Source organism: Euprymna scolopes, chromosome 21 (genome assembly GCF_053919585.1).
Source record: "Euprymna scolopes isolate OS-2025 chromosome 21, ASM5391958v1, whole genome shotgun sequence".
Taxonomy (NCBI): domain Eukaryota; kingdom Metazoa; phylum Mollusca; class Cephalopoda; order Sepiida; family Sepiolidae; genus Euprymna; species Euprymna scolopes.
In genome coordinates this window covers 41,114,562-41,137,233 of record NC_136502.1, presented here as the reverse complement: position 1 = coordinate 41,137,233, position 22,672 = coordinate 41,114,562, and the positions used below count along the sequence as shown (strand labels likewise).

The 22,672-nt window shown below is 32.9% G+C and overlaps 1 protein-coding gene across 3 annotated transcripts in view; it reads left to right on the top strand.

Moving 5' to 3' along the window:
- The window catches only part of LOC145242163 (slit homolog 2 protein-like), a 594,752-nt gene extending 572,551 nt beyond the window's left edge, over nt 1-22,201 (top strand). For 2 of the 3 annotated variants that reach the window (XM_080105141.1, XM_080105140.1), the window contains 6 exons: nt 528-621; nt 1,094-1,371; nt 5,457-5,924; nt 10,466-10,675; nt 18,935-19,069; nt 21,026-21,402. In XM_080105141.1, the coding sequence (XP_079961267.1) occupies nt 528-621; nt 1,094-1,371; nt 5,457-5,924; nt 10,466-10,675; nt 18,935-19,069; nt 21,026-21,252 (1,412 nt within the window). In that variant the 3' untranslated portion in view covers nt 21,253-21,402. Of the gene's footprint in view, nt 1-527; nt 622-1,093; nt 1,372-5,456; nt 5,925-10,465; nt 10,676-18,934; nt 19,070-21,025 lie in introns of all 3 variants that reach the window. The other variant, XM_080105142.1, reaches the window with a different exon arrangement.
- Nucleotides 22,202-22,672: the final 471 nt, after the last annotated feature.

The window sequence follows — 22,672 nt, the reverse complement described above, 5'->3', positions numbered from 1 at the left end:
CAAATTTCAAGTCTGTAGATCAAAAATTCCTTGAGTATATAGGTTGAGAATTATCCTAATAGACACACACATTCTCACTTATATATTGGATGTGAAACAACAACAAAAATCAACGGACTACTAAGCTTCTTCCAATCCTTGGAAAATAATAGACCACCCACTGTTTTCCATTTTGTTTAGGACCGAAAACAAGTAGGTTGATCTCTAAGTGGGAGTGGAAATGAAGTGAGAGGAAATTAACTATACATGGTGTTTGGGAGTGCGTGGTGTACTTCCAAGATAATTTGATCTTCGCCAAAAAGGCGAAATGATTATTGTCTTTGTTATTCCTGTTGAACAAGATATACCCTAACTCATTCACAAGATAGTCTTAATCGTCTCACACCTGCACTCATTTTCAGGTAAAAGGTGTGTTTATTTGCGCAAACTTTATTGGCAAATTGTGATGTCTTTATATATGTTCATGTTTTTATATTTTCGTCTTCACCCTTAACCTTATGTCATTTTTGTTTATATGTTCAATTCAGGAAAACAGTGTCAAAATAAAATAGTGTTCTGTGAAGCCGAATACAATTTCTGCCAAAATGGAGCTTCTTGTAAACAACACACAGACGATTATACGTAAGTGGAAGATTTGTAAACATTTTCTTTATTTGGGGCTTTTGTGTATTTTTTTTTTTTTTAACATAAGTTTGATAAGAATTATGCTTGACAGAATACAGACATTACATTTAGTTTGCAAAAACTTGTGCTTGACAGACTGTAGACATCGCATTTGGTTTTTGTAAACTTATGCTTGACAGACCACAGACATCGCATATAGTTTTCTAAACTTGTACTTGATAGACTACAGACATCACAATTAGTTTTTCAAAAGATGTGCTTGACGGACGAAACATAAGTATAACCAAACAATAAACCAAAACGGAACGCATCTAAGAACAAATCTAAAAGAAAAGTATATATATATATATATATATATATATATATATATAGATAGATAGATAGATAGATAGATAGATAGATAGAGATATATATAGATATATATTTGTTTATGTAATTGTTTATATTCCGTATTGATCATATATTGCAGATGCGAGTGTCCATTGGGTTACACTGGTAAGAACTGTTCGGAAAATTTCGATGACTGTAAATCACACATCTGTCAGAATGGAGCTAAATGCCGCGATGAACTGAACGGTTACACGTGTATGTGTCCCACGGGCTATCTTGGGAAATTCTGCGAGATCGCCCCCCTTCAGATCAGCGGCATTACAGCGCCTGGTGTGTGCTTGCAGCACGAATGCCAAAACAACGGACTCTGCTTCCAGCCATCCAGCACGTCTGATTACATGTGTCGATGTGCATCAGGTACAGTACACAATTAATTTTCTTCCCATACTTTTTTTTTTATTGCATTTTCACCTCAAACAAAACACAGTGTCACTTTGGCGTAGGGGGCTACTATCTGAGACATAATTTGTAAGGGATACTATGAAGGGAGTTCAGCAGCAAGATTTCTGTTTACATTACATTTAAACTTCTGCATGTCAGTGTAGTCAGGAAAGCAGAAGCCGGAAGTGGAATTCCAAAGTCTAGCAGTCCTAGGGACTATGGAGGTCAGGCGCGAACCAGACCCCACAATTTTATACCATATATATTTAAGTTAAAACATACTTATCAAAGTATTATTATGTACATCTATATCAAAAACATTTGTAAACGCTTTTTTTAATTTTTTATTTCCATACTTTGTGGACCAGGCGCGTATGCAGACCCCACAATTTTAATTAATCACCATTATGCCAGATCAAACATACCCATTCCTGTGTCTCGATACATCTATCATTATATGTGATCAGTTTTCTATAATAGTCAACCATATAGGAGCCTATTCGTGACCAGCCACACACATAGACGTTTAGCTTTATATTATATATATATATATATATATATATATATATATAATATAAAGCTGTGTGTGATCACGAATAGGCTCCTATATGGTTGACTATTTTAAAAAAGTGATTACATATAATGATAGATGTATCGAGACACAGGAATGTGTATGTTTGATCTGGCATAATGGGGATTAATTAAAATTGTGGGGTCTGCATACGCGCCTGGTCCACAAAGTATGGAAATAAAAAATTTAAAAATTAAAAAAAAAAACGTTTACAAGTGTTTTTGATATAGGTGTACATAATAATACTTTGATAAGTATTTTTTAACTTAAATAGGGATGGTATAATAAAATTGTGGGGTCTGCGTTCGCGCCTGGGCTCCATAGAATGGAAATAGGCACAAACTTTAATAAAGACTTTTCATATCTATCTGCGTAAGTATACTTTGATAATTATGTTTCAGTTTGAAGAAATATGTTATAATAAAATTATGGGGTGTCCGTTCGCGCCTGACCTTCATAGAATGGAAATATGTCATAAAGTTTAACAAGGTTCTTTAATATAGATCCACAGAATATTGTGATAAGTGTTTCAGTGTGAACAGGTATGGTATAATAAATTATGGGGTTTATCTATTTTATTTTTACTTTCATCATATCTTGCTTTAGTTTTGATACCCCCAAATTCGAAGTTATCCCATTACAACCCTTCCTTTTCATAACCTATCATACTTTCAGAAATCAGAGTCCATTTTCTGTAGGCTGTTTTTGAACCCAGTCAACGACGGGTACTTTTACTAGTGTGTGTGTGTATATATGTTTGGATGTACAAAATTTATACACACATTTGAAAATTAGCGAAAATCTCTCTAGAATTCTTTCGGCTATCATTAGAAAATATGAAAATAATATTAATAGTGAAAATGAAGAGCAATGCTCTTTGTTTTCGCCATTAATATTGTTTTTATTGCTATTAGTTTTTCTCGTGATGAGATGATAGCCGAAACAGTTTTAGAGAGATTTCTGCTGATGTTCAGATGTGTTATATATATATATATATATATATATATATATATATATATATATATATATATATATATATATATATATATATATATATATATATAAATTGTAATTATATAATATATATTGCATATGTATATAAACCAATTATAATACACATATTGTATATATATATATAAATTGTAATTATATAATAATAATACATTGTATGTATAAATTTTAATTTTAGATTATTATTGTATATATATAAATTGTAATCATAATATATATATTGTACATATAAATTTTAATTATATAATATATATAGTATATATATAAATTGTAATTATAATATTTATACATATGTTATATATATAAATTGTAATCATATAATATATACATATATTGTATATATATATAAATTGTAATTATATATATACATATACATATATTGTATATATATAAATTGTAATTATATAATATATATATTATATATATTTAAATTGGAATTTCATAATATATATATTATATATATATAAATTGGAATTTCATAATATATATATTATATATATATAAATTGGAATTACATAATATATATATTGTATATATATTAATTGGAATTACATAATATATATTGTAATTATATAATATATATATACATTGTATATATAAGTTGTAATTATATATACAATATATATATATTATATAAAAATTGTAATTATATAATATATATATATTGTATATATAAATTGTAATTATATAATATATATGCATATATTATATATATAAATTTTAATTATATAATATATATGTATATATTATATATATATAAATTTTAATTATATAATATATATATTGTATATATATATATAAATTTTAATTATATAATATTTATAAGTATATATAATATACTATCAGGGAGATTTGACATCGTCCGGGATTGAATGAGGATAAGCAAATGTTCTGCCCTCAAATCGGTGAAATCTACCATTTTTTTAATCAAATTGATTGATTACCTACTCTAGTAAAGGACCTCTCCCCTATCTGCAGTGTACTGGAATGAAGCTTCACATGCTTCCCCCCAGTAACTTAGTCCACAATAGATTGTAGGCTATATTGCACTGTAGAGAATCTTTTGTTGATTTTTTAAAATTATCTGTAATTAACAGGATTCGTATCCTGGTCAAACGGAAGCAAATGTAACACAATGAAGACTCTGAAATGGCCACCGGTATGTAAGTGTAGTTCTAGGTGGTTCCAATTTCGGAATACCCAAGAAAGTTTAGTGGCGTGGCCTTGATCGCCTATGCGATAACGGGGTTTGATACACGATTCCTCTTATTCCTCGCTTCCCCAGTCGTCCGTAAGTAAAAGAACAAAAGAAAAAAAAACAGGAGAAAAAAAAACAAAGCATACAACTCAAAGTCTCCACGGGCCACAGCCTGGAACGGGCGTCCCGTTTGCTACCTTTTTTCTGCTTGCTGTCTTCTGAAAGAAATTAACTCAAATCGATGATGTTCGTGTGATATTTGAGTCACGAATTCTACAGGCAATGAATAAAATAAAACTCCAGTCGTCAGTTCTTGTTTTTATAAAGATTAATTATTAAATAAATACCTGAATACAATATTTGTTATTTATACAGTAAAGTTAAATGGAAAATATATATATACTATTTTCCTTTTTTTTAACAACAAAAATTTACAGTGGCGTGAACAGTTCGTTCAAAAAAAAAACACATTTGTGACGCATGATTGTCTCTTTTCTTTCTCTCTCTCTCTCTCTCTCTCTCTCTCTCTCTCTCTCTCTCTCTCTCTCTCTCTCTCTCTCTCTGTCAGTGAGCATGGGGTGTAGCGTGGATGGAGGTGGGCTCAACTCAACTGCCAAAAATCGCTCCTGCACACTTTCTTATAGTGAGGGAGCGGGGAAAGGCTGACGAGGTATGAGGTTTCATTCAGCAAATTAACCTTCGCTTTACCAAAATTGAATTCGCCCAGATTGGCAAATTTGGGTAAAATCACTTGTGCATATTAAGTAATTTTCCATCAAAAGTTTCTCACACGACGGAGTAATGCAACATAAGCTCTCACTCAGCTCTATTTTAACCGTCATTGATGTAATTTTCGATCATCATAGGAGGTTGGGTTACAATGGCTTCTGCGATGATAAAACTTCTCAAATTCACTCGTAATGTTAGGTTGTACAAAAGTGTTAACTTTGGTAAAAATTGAACTTCCTTCTTTAATCGGATTTTTTCGATTTTCGATACTTATCAGACGCATTTCGATACAAACCCTCCGTAAGAACACTCCCTCACACATCAAATACCTTTGGATGAAATTTCAAAAAAGTCGGCCCAGTCCATAGAAACGAACTGACACACACACACACACACACACACACACACACACACACACACTCAGAGATAAAGTGTTATTGATATGATTATAGAAAAAGGATAGATAGATAGATAGATAGATAGATAGATAGATAGATATGTATACTATGTATAAGTTTATTAACTATATATTTTTTTCATTGTTATCAACAGGTTTTTCAGGGAAAAAATGCGAAAAGTTGCATCAAATCTCCTTCCGTGAGAAAGATGCGTACATCGCCCTCACAAAAGTTGATGTTGATCCGCAGCTGAACATCACGATGACCTTCTCAACAAAACAAGACAGTGGCATCTTGCTTTACACGGGCGCCGAACAGCACATCGCGGCTGAATTGTTCCGGGGGCGGATCCGAATTAGTTTTGATGTCGGCAACTATCCTCTATCGAACATGTTCAGTTTTGAAGCAGTCGCCGATGGAAACTTTCATAAATTTCAGATGCTGGTCGAGAAGACAAACTTGACCATGACAGTTGACTCTGGTGCGCCCCGCACTGTGGTCAACGACGGACCGAATAAAAAGCTCATGGTTGACGATCCCATCTACCTGGGTGGACTCCCTGCAGATGTCAAAGAGAGAGCGAGCAAAAAGTGGCACATACGAGAAGGTTCAAGTTTTATAGGTAAGAAATAAGCATCGTCGGAAGCAGTGTATCTTCAAATTACGAGGGTTCGCTTTCGCAACGTACGATGTGCTTTCAATAAGTTTCCAGATTTATTTTGTACAGGCATTTAAAATTGTCGTAGACTCTTGAAAATTCCGTATGTTATTGCTATACCTCTTATAAGATAACTGACCAATTTTTATGATTCCGGGTTTAAATGAACAGCTTTATCAGGAATTGGAATACACCTTACTAAAGCCTGATTGCCACAGCTGATGAATTTCAAAAATTGACACTTTAGAAGAACAATATGCAATAAAATTATATTTTAAACTTGGAAAAAATGCTACATAAACGTATGGAATGCTTCAGACTGCTTTTGGACCATCTTACATGAATCGATCATCAGTTTTTTGAGTGGCATAAGAGGTTCAAGAAAGACATGGAGTCTGTGAGGGATGATCAGAGGTGTGAGAGGAGTAAGGAAGTCAAAACACCAGAGTTGATTGGCCAAATAAAGAATTCCATGGATAAGGTCATCCGGCGTATGTCTCTAGAGACAATAAGAGCACAGTTTGATGTCAGTGTGGGAACTGTGCACACAATTATTCCTGATGTGAAAAATTTGCGCAAGGTTTGTCTCAAGGATACTCAGAGAAGATCAAAAAGAAAGACGTTGTCATGACTAAAACGGGCATCAAGACAGTTCCTCGCCCTCTCTATAATCCAGACTTTGCTCCCTGTGATTTTTTTGTTATTCCCCAAGCTCAAGGAAAACCTTAGAGGTTGTCGTTATAAGACAATTGAGGAGATGGAAGAGGCTGTGACGAGGGTCGTTGACATGCTCACACAAAAGCACTTCCATGGGACCTTCCAGAAATTGTTAGAATGGTACAAAAGTGCATTGCGGCTGTAGGAGATTACTTCGAAGGAGACTAGAGTTTCATGTGTGTACTATCAATAAAAGTGGATATACGAAAAAAAAGTCTGGAAACTTATTTAAGACATCTCGTGCCACAACACATTGCTTTTAATATGTATATAATCATTTTAAATGTTTTGAGGTTATTTGTTTTGTTTGTTTTTTACTTTTTATTTACCATGTAGCGTTCATCTTAAATGGGGATTTGCGTAACAAGATGTTCGTTCACATTAGATTTACATTTCTGCATGTTTGTAAAAGAAGAAACAGGTAACAGGTAGGGAATTCAAAAGGCAAGCGCTCTGAAGAACAAAGTTATCAGTAGAAAGTTGGAAGCGGGGTATTTTTTAAATCATGAAGATTCATTTTCATTACGTATCATAAAACATTTCTAATATGAAATGCAAACTTTCGCTGGTTACAAGTCTTTACAATGAAAAGAAATAAAGTAATCGCCTGGAGGAAAAGAAAGTGTACTTTCAAGTTTTACGTTTGAAAAAAAAATGCATCAGATGAAAATATCTTACATTATAATTTTGTATTGCATTGGGATTGGGAGATGCCATCTTTTAAAAAAAAAGGGGGGAGGGGTGATAATATAGATAAAGATAGGAAATTTTTTTAGTATATTAATATAGAGATTAGTAGCACTAGTAGTATCATTTTCTTTAACTCTTCATAGTTAATATCGTTATAAGTTAATATATGGTAGACTAGCCTGGGTGTCCGGCGTTGCCCGGGTGTTTGGAGGTGTGTGTTGAGCAACAAAAAAAAGTAGTAGTAGCAGGCAGACAGGCTCGAACCCGTGCCGCGAAGGAGGAAAAGAAAATGAAAAACAAAACGTGACGCCTTTGCCGTTGCATCCATCGCCAAACCGGGTGAAGGTTTAAATTAAGGCTAGTCAATCGAAAAGAGGGGATGACTTTCGAAAATATCGGCGAAAAAAGCGGCCCTTCCCTGTAGAAAAGTGCCCAGTGAAGGAATTAATGTTTTTAGCCAATTTTCCGATATTTGTCGTCTGAACGGTCGAGCTTCAAAAGGATACCAATCTCGCGGGAATCCGTTGCTTCTGCCGAAAGTTTTACATACATACATACATTTAAACAGATACGTGAGATTTATATTATAGATTATTATAATTACATAACTATAATTATTATTGTTCTGTATATGTGTATACTGTTTGCATCGTGATGTGTTTGAATGTGTATACGTGGCACTAATAAATTTCTGCTGTGTTTTTATCATAAACGGACCATATGTATGTGTGTACGTTGTGTTTGTTGTCCTCAGATCCTTAATGTCTATTTTACGGCCCGTGACTCGTCTAGGTGTTGGTGCGCGCGTGTCAACATATATACGTAACATGACGACATCCCTGTTTCCGCTGTTTGTTTCTTCTGGGAGGTCCGTCAATCGTTGTCGGAGGAATTTGTTAAAAGGAACACTTCAAGACAGGACCAAAGACGATGCGAGATTTTATGCGTTTTATTCACTCGCATCCGTCATAGTAGAAAGGGCGTGATCGACAATCTTTGGTTTGGGAGAGAGGTCCTTCTGTCTCCATTCTGAGACGCCCTTCCTCTCCCTCATGGAGAGACCTGTTTTTAGCCCACCTGTCTTCCTCGGTGTCTCCAATCCAACTACCAATTATGCTTGCGCAAACTGGAACACGTGACATATGGCACATCACTTCCAGTAACCGTTCCCATCTTCCGGTGCAAACTGACAGGTTATAGAGTTTGACACAGTTTGACAACCTGTCAAAACATCATGATACAAATCTCTGTTGTCCACTCATTTCTAGGTAGATAATTATATAGATAATTATATAGACAGACAGACAGATAGATAGATAATTATATAAACAGATAGATAAACAGATAATTTACTGTTATTCTCTAACATTATTACAAAACTATAAATTAATATTACAGCGTTATGATTAATTAATATTATAGCACCATAGTATATTATACTATTATTATTACATCATGATACATTATTAATGTTATTACAACGCTATAATGAATTATTATTATTATTATTATTATTATTATTATAATTACAGCCCAATAAATTATCATTAGTATTAGTATTACTATAGTGCAATAATAAATTATTATTACAGCATAATATGTATGGCAACATTCTGTTAGATGAGAAAATGGTGTTTTATATCTAGTCTGGTGCACTGCGGCGTCTGCTGTAGCTATAAATTCGAAGCTGGAGTTGCTTCTCCGGATGCAGACCTGGGCGAGGGACCTAGGTTTACCCAGTTAACAGAGTCACCTATCGGTAATGCAGACAAAGTCCAACGGAAAAGAAAGCGAAAACAGTCAAATTCAGCTGCAGAAGTTACTGGAATGTTGTTGGGGTTCTTCACCATCAGCCTAACAGAACTCCAAAGCAAAACATTTGTTCAACGTTTACTCCCTTATTCTTTTTTTCCATTCTCAAGGTACCCACAAGGCAGTGGAGCAATTTGCCCATAGTTGGTGAAAATTTGAAAATATTTACACTTTTCACGGAAATAATAGAAATGCTATTTGTAGTTATTATTGCATGAAAATGAAAGCGAAATGCTTAAGTGATTCTTCTTCAAATTTATTGCAGTATAATAATAAAACTGATATTATTACCATATAATCAATTAATATTATTACAATATAATAAATTAATATTATTATAGTATAATAAATTAATATTATTACAGCCTTATAAAATTAATATAATTACAGTATGTTAAATTATTATTACAATATAATAAATTATTATTATAGTATGATAAATTAATATTATTATAGTATAATAAGTTAATATTATTACAGCATTATAAAATTAATATAATTACAGTATAATAAATTAATATTATAACTATATAATAAATTAATATTATTACTATAATAAATTAATATTATTACTATATAATAAATTAATATTATTACAGCATTATAAATTATTATTATAGCATTATAAAATTAATATTTTTACAGTATAATAAAAATTATATTATCATAGTATAATAAATTATTAATATTATTAATTATTATTATTATTATTATTATTATTATTACAGCATAAGTTATTATTATTACAGTATAATAAATTACTATTATTGCAGTATAATAAATTAATATTATTACAGTATAATAAATTATTATTATTATTATTATTACAGCATAATCAGATATTATTACAGTATAATAAATTACTATTATTACAGTATAATAAATTATTATTATTATTATTATTATTATAGCATAATAAATTATTATTATTACAGTATTATAAATTATTATAGCATTATAAATTTAATATTATTGCAGTATAATAAAAATTATATTATCATAGTATAATAAATTATTAATATTATTACAGTATAATTAATTATTATTATTATTATTATTATTACAGCATAATACCTTATTATTACAGTATAATAAATTATTATTATTATTATTATTATTATTATTATTATTATTACTACAGCATATATAGTGGGATAGTAAGAAGGAGCAGGACAAGTACACTATCCATAAAATAAATGTATTACACTATAAAAAGTAAAGTATTAATTCAATTTTCTCGAAAATTCGCTTGAAACTATTTGTTTTAATTGATTCCTTTTCTGCAGGTTGCTTCCAAAAAGTGATTATAAACGGCCACCAGCAGGATTTCAGTTCGTCTCTTTACAACCACAAAATGATCCCGGGTTGCCAAGAATTAAAAAAAGTCGACCCTTGCGCGAACCACAAATGCAAAAACGGCAAATGCACTCCACGTAAAGGCGACACATACAAATGCCGATGTCGACAAGGCTACACAGGAGAATGGTGCGATATTGGTGAGCAAGAATTCAATTCTGTTTTGGTTTTTTTTTTCGTTGTTTTTTTTTTTTTTAGCATGTGGCTCTATGGTGTTCGTATGATATGCACGCGCAGATAAAACCGATGCCTCTTGACTGTGGGAGAAAAGGATAGCTCATTAAAGAGTTGATTTTACCTCCTGCTGCAGAAGTTAGACACAAGGTCAGATAGGGTTTCAAAAAGCCAGCCCATAAGATAAAATGCAGTTTGGCCTCCAAAAAAAATACCCTGTCGGCATTCCTCAGTAGGGGTACATTAGGCGATTAGCAATAGAATAACACTTTCTCAAAAAGAGATGATAAAACCTGGGATGGTGGACCTTCTAGGACTAAACAAAAGCTTACCTCAGCCCAACAGAAGCAAAGTCACTGTCGAACTGATTGTCAAAGATGTATTCTCAACTTGTACACAAACATTTCATTTAAGTGAAAATATTATGTCAACGTTGTGAGAATATTCAGAGTGTCAGAATATGGATTTTGTTGTTTCCGGTTGGCCATTGCTTTTATAGAGCTCGGATTCAAGGATACTTTATTTGTATTATTTGGATTCTTTAGACAACTGTTCTTATCTGGAATGTTATTTTCACAACGTTTCGGTCGATGTAACCTTCGACTGAACTCGGGAACTTTTCTGTCGAACTCGGGAATCTGCACAGAATTGTGTGCTGATTCCTGAGTTCGACAAGGTACACCTGAAGCAGATTGAAAAAAAAAAAATTGGAATCTTTGATTTGCCGTATTATTTGGATTATTTGGACTACTGTTATTGGCACAACGTTTTGCTCGATGTAACCTCCGACCTTCTTCCGGTGTATTTTGTCGAACTCGGGAATCTTTCTGCTGAACTCAGGAATCTGCAAAGAAATTCCAATAAAACCCTTTATTTAATCCACAGGAGTAGCATGCTCTCGTTCCCTCAGCCATGATTGAATAAAATTCCCAAATAATTCACAATTGTATTTTTGAGTGTAACTTACAACTGAATTTTGGCAAGTACTTTATCCACTATGCCATGAGTCATTGACGAAATGAGAGCATGCTATCCCCGTGGATTAAATCAAAGATTCAGTTCAAAATGCCAGATTGCCGAGTTCGATAGAAAGATTCACAAGTTTGGCAAGACACACCTGGTGAAGGTCGAAGGTTGCATCGACTGAAACGTTATGAAAATAACACTCAAGATGAGAACAATAGTCTGAAGAATCCAAATAATACGAATAACCAATCCTCATCTCAAAAATTCAGAAACTTATCTTTATTTATTCTTAATCATATCTGATATCCATCCTGCCTGTTTGCAAACAATGTGTCAGCATTGATATATATATAATTTCCACAGGCCCCTCTAGTATATATATATATACTAGAGGGGCCTGTGGAAATTCCACAGGGAGCTCATTCGTATATAATATATTGATGTTTGATTTCTGTAGATGTTCAGCATAAATGGGGATGCTCTGATATTATTGTAGCTTTTTTTGTTAAAACTGCAAAAGTATTTATCTCAGTTAGTAGGGACGCTCTGCGTAGCCCAATCGTAAAGTATGTTTAAATATGAAATTTTAATTCTTGCAGATTTCATATATATTATTATAGAATTAATGTTCTATCGATTTTTATGTATTATAAATTTGTACTTTCAAAAATAAAAAAAAATATATATCCATATTACTTGGGTGTATTAGCTTGAATCAAAACCGAAACCAAACCTTATTAAAAATATATATATAATTTGAGTTCCTTCAGCTATAATCGAAACCGAAACCAAAACTTATGAAGAATTGTTGGTAAAATTATTTATTACAAGAAATGGAAGTCCATAACAATTAAACGACAGTCACTCGGATATAAGCATGACATGCAAAATTAATAACACACACACTATCCGCTTTACATATAGATATATAGGCTCTTAGTAACCCATACAAAAAGCACAGCATTTTGTCAAAATGTATACGTCTTCCTTTTATGCACTGGTTTTGCACGTTCACGAAGTATGATGGCTTTTTTTGTTGATTATTTTTTTGCAAACTTTATTCACCTCAAACAATCCATGTCACCACTGAGGCATAAAGGACTACTGCAATAAGGGGCCATATTCATAGGAGGCATCCTAAGTTGAAAAGATGCAGCAAAATGTTTGTTCACATTATATTTAAATTTCTGCATGTCGGTATAGTCGGGAAAGCAAGGAGGAAACTCAAAAGGAAATCAGTCAGAATAAAGAAGTTCTCAGAGTAGATATTTTCTTTCTGCAAACTCGGGAATCTGCACAGAATTTTTTTCTTGCTAAAAGGAATCATAAACTCAAGACATTTTTTGTTTTTTAAATGATGCATTCATTCCTTAATTGGTATTATTTTACTCTATTATTTATAATTAATGGATCCCATTTTGTATTAAATTCCATAATAGGTCTATTTAAAGGTCATTGTTACCCAAAATATGTGCTGCTTATTCCAGCAAGCTTAGCCATTAAACTCCCAAACCGTTCCAGCCGAACACAAAGGATCACAAGAGCAGAGCATAAGCTCCTCAGAAATAGAATTCACAACAGACATTATAACTCAACTGTTAAGTATAATTATTACTTCTGCCAAGACAGAGTTTATGCTTTCGGTAAAGTTTGCCACTGTTTCTGTACTGCCTAGCATCCATATCACTTGACCACTCACCACTTAGCTTGATCAAAATATTCGACATTATCGAACTTAGAACTTTGGTTCTGTTCATCATAGTCTTGCTACTTGGCCCATACTGTAATCAATGAAGGCTGAATTATATGCAACCTTGATCTTGAAATAGTTCAGCCACCGTCGAAATTTTTATGGCATTCTAATTTCTGATATTTCCAAATTTGGTATATGAATCCGATGCTCTTTGATAACAATAACCATTATGTAAAATTTCGATCTGATCAGATAAACAGTTTTTAAGTTATTAATGTTTCCATGGCATAACTTCAAGAATATTTCATACATTTTGGAGAAGTAAAGTTCAGGTAATATTTTTCCCTATCTTTACGTTGTCAGATGGTTTTGTATGCAGTCTTATGACTGATTTCTTTCTAAATTATAAGAACTTCAAAATTCAGGTAGTTTTGCATGTGTTTATTGTTATGAATTCCTTATAGAAATCTAGTATTAAATGTTTTTAGTCTAAATGCTTGTAATAGATGAAAATAACATTCAAAATGATACAAATTATCTCCATTTCCAAAATTTCGAAATGGCATAAGAATTAGGTTGGTTGGTTGTTTTTGTTTTACGGCATATCAACCCTTTTCAGGTTATTTAATGCCGAATCCAAAGATTTTGAAGAAAAAATTTTTGATAGAATATATTTGTTGTTTTCAAGTCGGTTTCTATTTAACCCATAGTTGGAACCCTAACAGGTACTACCACTCCGGGTCAGAGTGGACCTGGGAGCAATGGTAATTAAAAGGTGGCTCCACACTCCCCAAAGCCTGCAAGCTGGGGCCTCACCACTGGATATAGTTTAATGTCATATCCAGGACCCCCATTGAGGGACTTTTACCCTCTGCAGGGGGGCAGTCGGTGTATTCTAATGCCCCACCGACAGGGCCGTAAGAATTTGGATGATTAGAGGATTAAATAAACTTACTAATGAGCCTTTTCTATATGATTTTGATTCTTCGGATTACTGTTCTCATGTTGAGTGTCATTTTCACAACATTTCCGTCGATGTAACCTCCAACCTTCTTCAGGTGTATCTTGTAGAACTCGGGAATCTTTCTGTCAAACTCGGGAATTTGGACGGAATTTCCAACGGAACCCTATATTTACTTCACGGGTTAGCATGCTCTCGTCTCGACATTCGAGATGAGAACAATTGAAAATAATTTTGTGATAACATTTGGAAATATCCATCTTTTTTTCTAAAAAGAAAAGCAATTAAATAATAATAATAATAATAACAACAACATGTATATTATGTGGTACTATAGAATGTACTTCTCCCTCCAAACCAAAGCCATCATAATAGATTAGTTATGAATTGAAAACAGCAAAAAGATATATTAAAAGCGATGGATCCATTGTACTATTACAATAGAAAAATGTGAGCATGAAAAGTAATATGGTTAAGCTTAAACATGGAAAAGTAAAGGACTAGCTGTTAAAACTGGAAAAGAAGGGACAAAATATTCTAGTAAAAAATATAATAAATTTATAACTTACAATATTGCAGCATTAAGAATTGATTGTAAATGTTATAAATTAAATTTTTAACAATTTCTTAATGCTGCAATATTTTAAGTTATAAATTTATTATATTTTTTACTATAATATTTTTCCTTTTCTTTTCTAGTTTTAACAACTAGTCCTTTACTTTTCCATGTTTAAGCTTAACCATATTACTTTCCATGCTCACATTTTTCTATTGTAATCCATGATTTTTCCAGGCGTCCAATAAATTCACTTGTCCTTTGTTTAATTTCAGTCTTATTTTTTGCCTCCATAAACACATATGTAATAACAATGTATGACACTCAATTATCTCCCTTTCATGCTTTCATTCTCTCCGTTTCACTTGTTACTTCTCTTACCGCGACAGCAGTGAATTAGTAGCAACAGTAGTTGCTGAAGCGATGTGGTTGCTATGGAAATCAGTCATAAAAAGCGTCGCTCACGGCCTTACATATTTATACGATTTTGAACACTAGAAAATTCATCATAACTTTTGTTTTACTGAACGAAAATTGAATTTTTTTTTTTCACAATATAGCTGAGAAGGCGACCTATAAACTGTACTAATTGTTTGAAACTTGGTGGAAAAATGAGCGGTGAACCTTTAAAGCCGTTTTAAATTACTAAAACTGCCACATAGCCATATATTCATCAAACACTACCATGTTTGAATGATACAGGAAAAGTGACTCCATGAATAATTGGCCGTTAACAAGTAGTGGGTCAAGATAGAGAATGCAGAAAGATGAAAATACAGAAAGGCGGATATTTCTAGTATTTGGAGAAAGTAGGCAGAGAGAAAAAAAAACGAAACTCTTCCAGTTTCTATGAGGAGAGTAGAAGTAAAAGACAAAGAAAAAAATAAAGAAAATGAGCAACCGAAACCAAAGTAGAAGAAGAGTGAGAAAAATAACTCAAGAAAACAGATGCAGCTGAACTGTACCAGAAGAATGGTAGAGACAATGACCGCAAGATCAATCTCAGCGTTTTACAAAGAAGGTGGTCATTGGGTCTCACAAGACTGGGCAATCATCAATAGTGTATGGGACCCTAGCCACGTTAGTATCGCACACACAAAGACACACAGACCTTAGGTGCAACTAAGTTATCTCAAGTTGTATTGTTTCTACTATAAGACCACTTGGGGGGGGAGGGCTCGTTTTTTTCCTTTTTTTTTTTTTTTTTTGCTAATGGATCACCATTTATCAAGGCTCAAGGATCCCTCGAGGATGAGGGTCAAAGATACTGTCAGTTGGATAATTACTTAAGAGGAATTGGTTATGCAATAGAACAGCTTAATAAGTATTTGTTTACATTAAACTTAAATACGACCATGCTGTAGTCAGTTGGGAAGCTGAGTCGTGGTATCTTGTACCACATATGGGTTGTTCTAGGAAATAAACTTCGTTCATGGAAGTTTCATTTTATTTTTTTGGTAAAGATATTGAGAAAAGCATATTCTTTGCTATGGTTGTACCTAAACAAACTCTGTGCTGTAAATTATTTACAGGGTCTCTACAATTGATTTGGAGCTCAGTTGAACGTCTACCATGAACATAGCGATATCTTAGAAAGAGGCGAGCAACATCTGTATTTCTGCGTGAAAGGTGACTGCAGGAATAAAAAGAGATCATCTGTCACTACATTGCGAATTCGGTTTCAAAACAGGAAAGGGTGTTCAGAGCGGCACCATTAGCATTATTATATATCAGCAGTATTCCATCTTAGCATTTATACATATAAAGGATTGTGTCAAGGGATTGTAGCAGAAGAATGATCCAACCATTTTTGCGTAAAAATATCTAACACTTTTACAATAGAATTCTACCTAAAAATAACCAATTCTTTTCTTTTATCATTGTTTTTTTTTCTCTTTCAATATATTTCATTTCCAGTTTTAATAACAGACACAAAAATAGGATGGAATAGGGTAAGAACGGTATTATCATGAACTGTAACCAATCCGCATTGCTCAGAATCTAGTCAAGTGATTCTAGTTTTTAAGGGGTTTTTGTTTGTTTGTTTGTTTGTTTGCATACTTTAAAATTATATGAAAAAAGAAATAAATTTTCAGTTGTAAACTAGGCAACTATTATTATATTCCTTGATGTCAAATATCAGTTATCCCCCCTTGCTGATAGTTTTTAACACCTAGTTTTTACTATTACAAACAACTGCAACAATTGTGTCTTCAAGGACTATGGAATTCTTCTTTGCCCTAACTGCATTAATCAATGAAGCCCATGCTTGAAACCCATGTTTGAATGTTTGTATTGTGTTTTGATACAAAAACTTATTTTTCAAAGACCCTAGACTTGATTTTATGTGATGTGAAAAAATTCACACCCATTAGTAGTTTGTTGCCTGTAAAAATACCATCGTAACCCAAGGGTTAAAAATGTTTGGTAATCATTTCTATTAATAAGCCAAGTTATTTATAGAGGAAATACCGTTGGGAAATTGCAAAATGATATATATCTTGCTTTATCTACGGAGTCAAATCCAAACGTGGAGAAAGAAATTGTTAAAACCGAAAGTTTTCAACCATCTTGAGATCTCTATAGTGAAGGGGGTAAGATGCTGTTGCTAGTAGAGTTTGTCGGACGGCTGACACTAGTTATTCACAATTTGTGGTAGTGGTTGATATGTTTCCCTTAAAACGGCAGGTTAGTGATGGCAAGACTGGTTTTAATTTACATTAGTAGTTTGTTGCCGGAAAAGATTAGTTGTCGGCTTTATAAAAAGAGGTCGTCGTAATGAATGAGGTTGTGTCAACACAGGTTAACCTTCTGTTGACTAGTTTCTGGTGAACAACGCTGAACGCGACTGTTTTCAGTGACAGGTTACAAATAGTTGTTGCCTGCTGCTTGACACATCTACTTAAGAGCAGTATGTGGACGCAGTTGTAGACATTCGGCTTCCAAAATAAAATAAGCACACACACACAAAAAAGACATAAAGGGTATTCTGTTTTACTTTTGCTTAAAAACAATTTCCAATGAACAAAAAAATATATATATTCATCATAGTTACTTGCTCTCTAATGCAAATACTAAGGAGTTTTTTTTTTCAGCAAAATTTCAATTTAATTTTTTGTATTAGCTATACAGCAGTAGAAGTTAACATACCCAGATACCATACCAACATCACTCAAACAGTGTGTATAAACATGTCTTGATAAAAAGAGTATTCTTCCCTTGATTTTATTAACTTCATTGACTTGTAGTATCTGACCACTGGCGTTGTAGCCTCAAACGTTGCAGTATCGACTTAAACTATTTATTATTTTTATTATTTCTTGGAATCTTGAGATGAGGCTTTATAATTTGTGTATTCATTCTTTTGACGGGCCCGTGGCACCGTGGATAGAGGCGTTGAGTCTCTACGGTTCCAGGTGAACATTTTCTGAAGGTAGCGGTTTCAATCTTATCGAAAGCAGGCCAGAAGATTAGTAGGTCGAAAACGTGGTGAGACAACAACTGTGGAAGGTAGTAACTACTGGGAATACAATCACAAGACTAGGCATTCCTATCACAGGATAGGAAACACCTGAAGAAGGCCAGAGGATGAGTTGGCCGAAACATGGTGAATCAACAACAACAACAACTATGAAGATGATGATAACAGCCTGCAAAAGAATGAATACACAAATCGACTTTAACATTATAAATGAACTCCGTTGTTTTTTTTATATTCGGTCCCGCAGATATTCAGCTTCACAAAATGCAAGCATTTCCGGTTATTTTAGTTTACTTTATTTTAGTTATTCGGCTTAACCGGAAACGCTTCCATTTTGTAATTTTACAAACTCTACTTCACAGCAAGACGAATAATTCTGCTCAATACGACAATCCTCGAGCCCAAACAAACTAACACGAGTCGGAAGTACTAACTAAATAGCATGTTAGAATCAAGACATTAATTAACTGTCGAAGTGGTCTTTTAACGAAGATCTCAATTAACACCAACTAAAATAATTTCTAACATTTTTCATCAAAACAATTCCGTGTATTCAAATCTCACCCAGGTCTTCCAAACCCGGTCAAGAAGGTGAATCCCTGTAACAACCACCAGTGCAAACAGGGCAAATGCACTCCTCAGAAGGACAACTCATATAAGTGCAGATGTCGACGTGGATATTCAGGAAAACACTGCGACATAGGTAAGTTTTCCCCCCCACAAGGACCTCACTCGACAATGAAGAATGGGCGGCAATGTTTTGTTTTTAATTTAATGACCACTGCATAAATGAGCATTGAAAACAATCACCGCTTTTATCTGCACTTTCTTATACATAAAGTCCAGTGTCCCTCGTTTCACTGACCTTAATAGCTTTCTTAACAGCAATAATAAGACAAATATTCTAAGTTCTACAAAAAGAAAATAATTAAAAAAATAAATAAAAATTTTGCTTCCAATTTATTTTAAGATTTAATCCTTAAGCTTTTTACTTTCACACTGTCAATAACGGGCAATCTTTCGATAGTCACCAGAATTAAATATTTCAAGCGTTTTCATTGGCTATTACACTCCCTGTCATCATAGTTAACAAGAAGGACCGAAACAGCTGATGCATATTTTGCCATACCAGAACACCATAGAGTAAAGATCAACGAGACAGAAAAACGAAGTAAACACACAGAACTTTCCAGAGAACTGAAAGGAATATGGAGCATGAAGAAAGTTTGTCTAATACCAGTAATTATAGGAGGATTAGGAACAGTCCCCCCATAAAACTGGAAAGAAGACTAGAAGAAATTGGAATCAAAGGAAAGACGTTCTACAGTGAACGGCAAAGATAAAACCATGTGGAATCTTAAGGAAAATCTTCGACTGCAGTAACTAATCCAGATAAATTATGAACCACAAGGAAACTGCAACAGAAATAAAACAAACCAAGGGAAGTGAAACTAAAAGACTTCGCATCTTATATTTTAATAATAAATAAATGAATAAAATATAAATAAACAATAAAATAAATGTATAAATTTTTAAAAAGACAACATTTCAGCTAATACCTCACAAAATAGCTATGAAGAGTCAAGGAGGATGGAAAGACCGAGGAGGGAGAGCACTATTAAGACTTTCACTAAAACAGAGCAAAGAGGACTTGAACCTTTGGGGAGATTTATTGCTACCTAAATTCCAGTGAAAACCAATTGTCATTGCAAGCAAGAAATCAATGGTAAGTAGGTGTTGCAATAATGCAAAGTCGTTTGCAAAGGTTATCGAAAGAGGTATAGAGTACTGGAAGTAATTTTCCAAAGAACTCCACTGGTTGTTTTTGGTGAGTAATCTCTGATGACGACTTGTGTGAAAACTCATAGTGAGTACATAATAAATATTTGACATTTTAAGGTGGCAGATCACTTTCCGATATCAATTTGACGTAAAATGATAATTTCTCGATTTTAGAATGCTGCGCAAGATTATTTTTTTCTGTTTTAAACACAAATGAGGGAAAATGTACTTTTTCAAATTTTTCGGTTTTTTTTTAGAAGAGGTTGGGAGAGGGGATGGACCTTTTATCAATTCTGAAATAAGCGACCACTCGACAGAAGAAAGAAAAAAAAACACGACCATGCTGGAAAAATTGTTTGGGGTGAAAATGCAATAAAAAAAAAAACTAACCATAACTTTAACCTACATTAAGTTTTAGTTTGCAAAGTCAGTTTAGTTCCGTTCGTATTGTGTAGAAGCATCGAAACGTAAACCCCCCCCCCCACACACACACACACACGCTTTCTCTAATCTAAAACATTTTATGGATTTTTTTTTTTATAGGGAAAGCATTTTTTTATATTCCATCCCGGGAAACGCCAGAACCACGGTCCTGCTATTTGTGTATAACATTTTCATTGCACAAACTCCCTATTGCATATTTTATATAAATATGCGTTTTAAATAGGATAGTCGTTGTACAAATTCTATGCTTTATGAACAAGGTATTTTACTGACTGAAACTAGCTAAGTTAGAACAGTAGGCATCAGTACTTGATCTAACCTTAGTTGGTCTGTGTCTTATTATTCATTATTATTTATTACTGTTGTAAAAAAAAAAAAAAACAATTTTGAAAACATATATTTACTTACGTTTCTTTTGTTTTTTCGTTGCCAGCTCCCACTTGCCGAGACATCGTCTACAGAGACACGTATAAAGATCCAAAAACGAGTTGCGTCTCCCGGACCAAAGTGAAGTTCCGACGTTGCGAAGGATCGTGCGGACGACATTGCTGCAAACCGAAGAAGATCAAAACCAGACGCATCCGTCTTTTCTGCGTGGATGGCAACAACTTCATCTACAATCTGCCGGTCATTCGCAAGTGCGGCTGTAAGCGGTGCTGACGTCATTCATAAGACACCGCGCGAAACGCGTGTGCCTGAAAAATAGGAATATACAAAACATACGGTATTAGACTAGATTAACATCCTCAGCTAAATCGCTCCAACCTCCTAAATAAAGTTTAAAAAAAAAAATGTTTTAAATGAGATTTTTTTTTTTAACTCTTTTTAATGAGATTATGTGTGAACTCTCTGAAAAACATTTTTTTTTTAATCAGAATTTAGAGTCCGGAATCAGTTTCACATAAATTTATCAATTAATGGTATTTAACCATTTTTATTTTTATTTTATTTTTACTACGGAAAATAAATTCGGTGCATTTTTTTTTTTTTTTTTTTTTTTTTAGTGGGTATTTTTTAAGCGATTGCGTGTATTCTTGGTTTGGCAATCAGGTTTAAGGTTAGGGGTAAAAAAAAAAAATAATAATAATTAACAGCTCGAAAAAGTTAGAATGACTCGTAAATATGGGATCGATTTACGTTAAATTTATATAGGATATGAAATTGATCATCCACTGTAAATTCTAAAATTCTTTTTTTTTCTTTTTTTTTTTTTACCGAAACTTTTTTTTTGTGTGTGTGGGGAGACACGTAATCGCCTTAAAAAGAGTATAATCACGTTTTTCTTTAGGATGAGGAGAGGGGGTGTTAATCTACAAAATTACCAAAACTAATCTTACGCTCTCTCGCTATTACGTCTGTCTTTATGAAAGAAAAATAACACAAAACAAAAAAAAGTGTGTGAAAGAGGGAGAGAGAAAGTGTGATAGAGATTGAAAGAAAGAAAGAGAGAGAGAGCATAGAAAAACTCATAAACATTTATTGATCCGTTTATTATTATTATTATTATCATTATTATCTTCTTTTTAATTTAATTTATTTTATTTTTTGTTGATCAATTTGTCAAAATGAACTGTCTGCCGGAAACATTGTATAAAAAAATAAAAGAAAATATTGATAATTACTAATTAATAAGTAAACAAAAAAAAAATAACGTATAAAAAAAATCAAAGAGAAGAAAAAAAAATACGAACAAAAAGGCAGGGGGTGGGGTAAAAACGGACGCAAAAAATACACAGAAAAAAAAACTCTAAATAAAGAAGAAAAATATTGATTTAAAAAAAAACAGTTCTTCTTTCACACAACAACATTTTTGTCTTCTTTTTGTAAAAAGTAAAAAAAAAACGTTAACATCAAAATATTTCTGACGTCAGAACAAAAAGAGAAGAAAAAAAATCATACTTGGAAAAGTTTGAAGTCAACGATAAAAAAAAAAGAAAGAAAAAAGAAATACAAAAAATAACACAACTGTAAAAAGTTATATTGATTATATAAAAAGCGAAAACATTAAAAAAAAAAAAAAAACAAATCGAGCACAAAAAAAATGAAAGAGAAATGACAAAAGAAAAAAAAACTCTAAAAA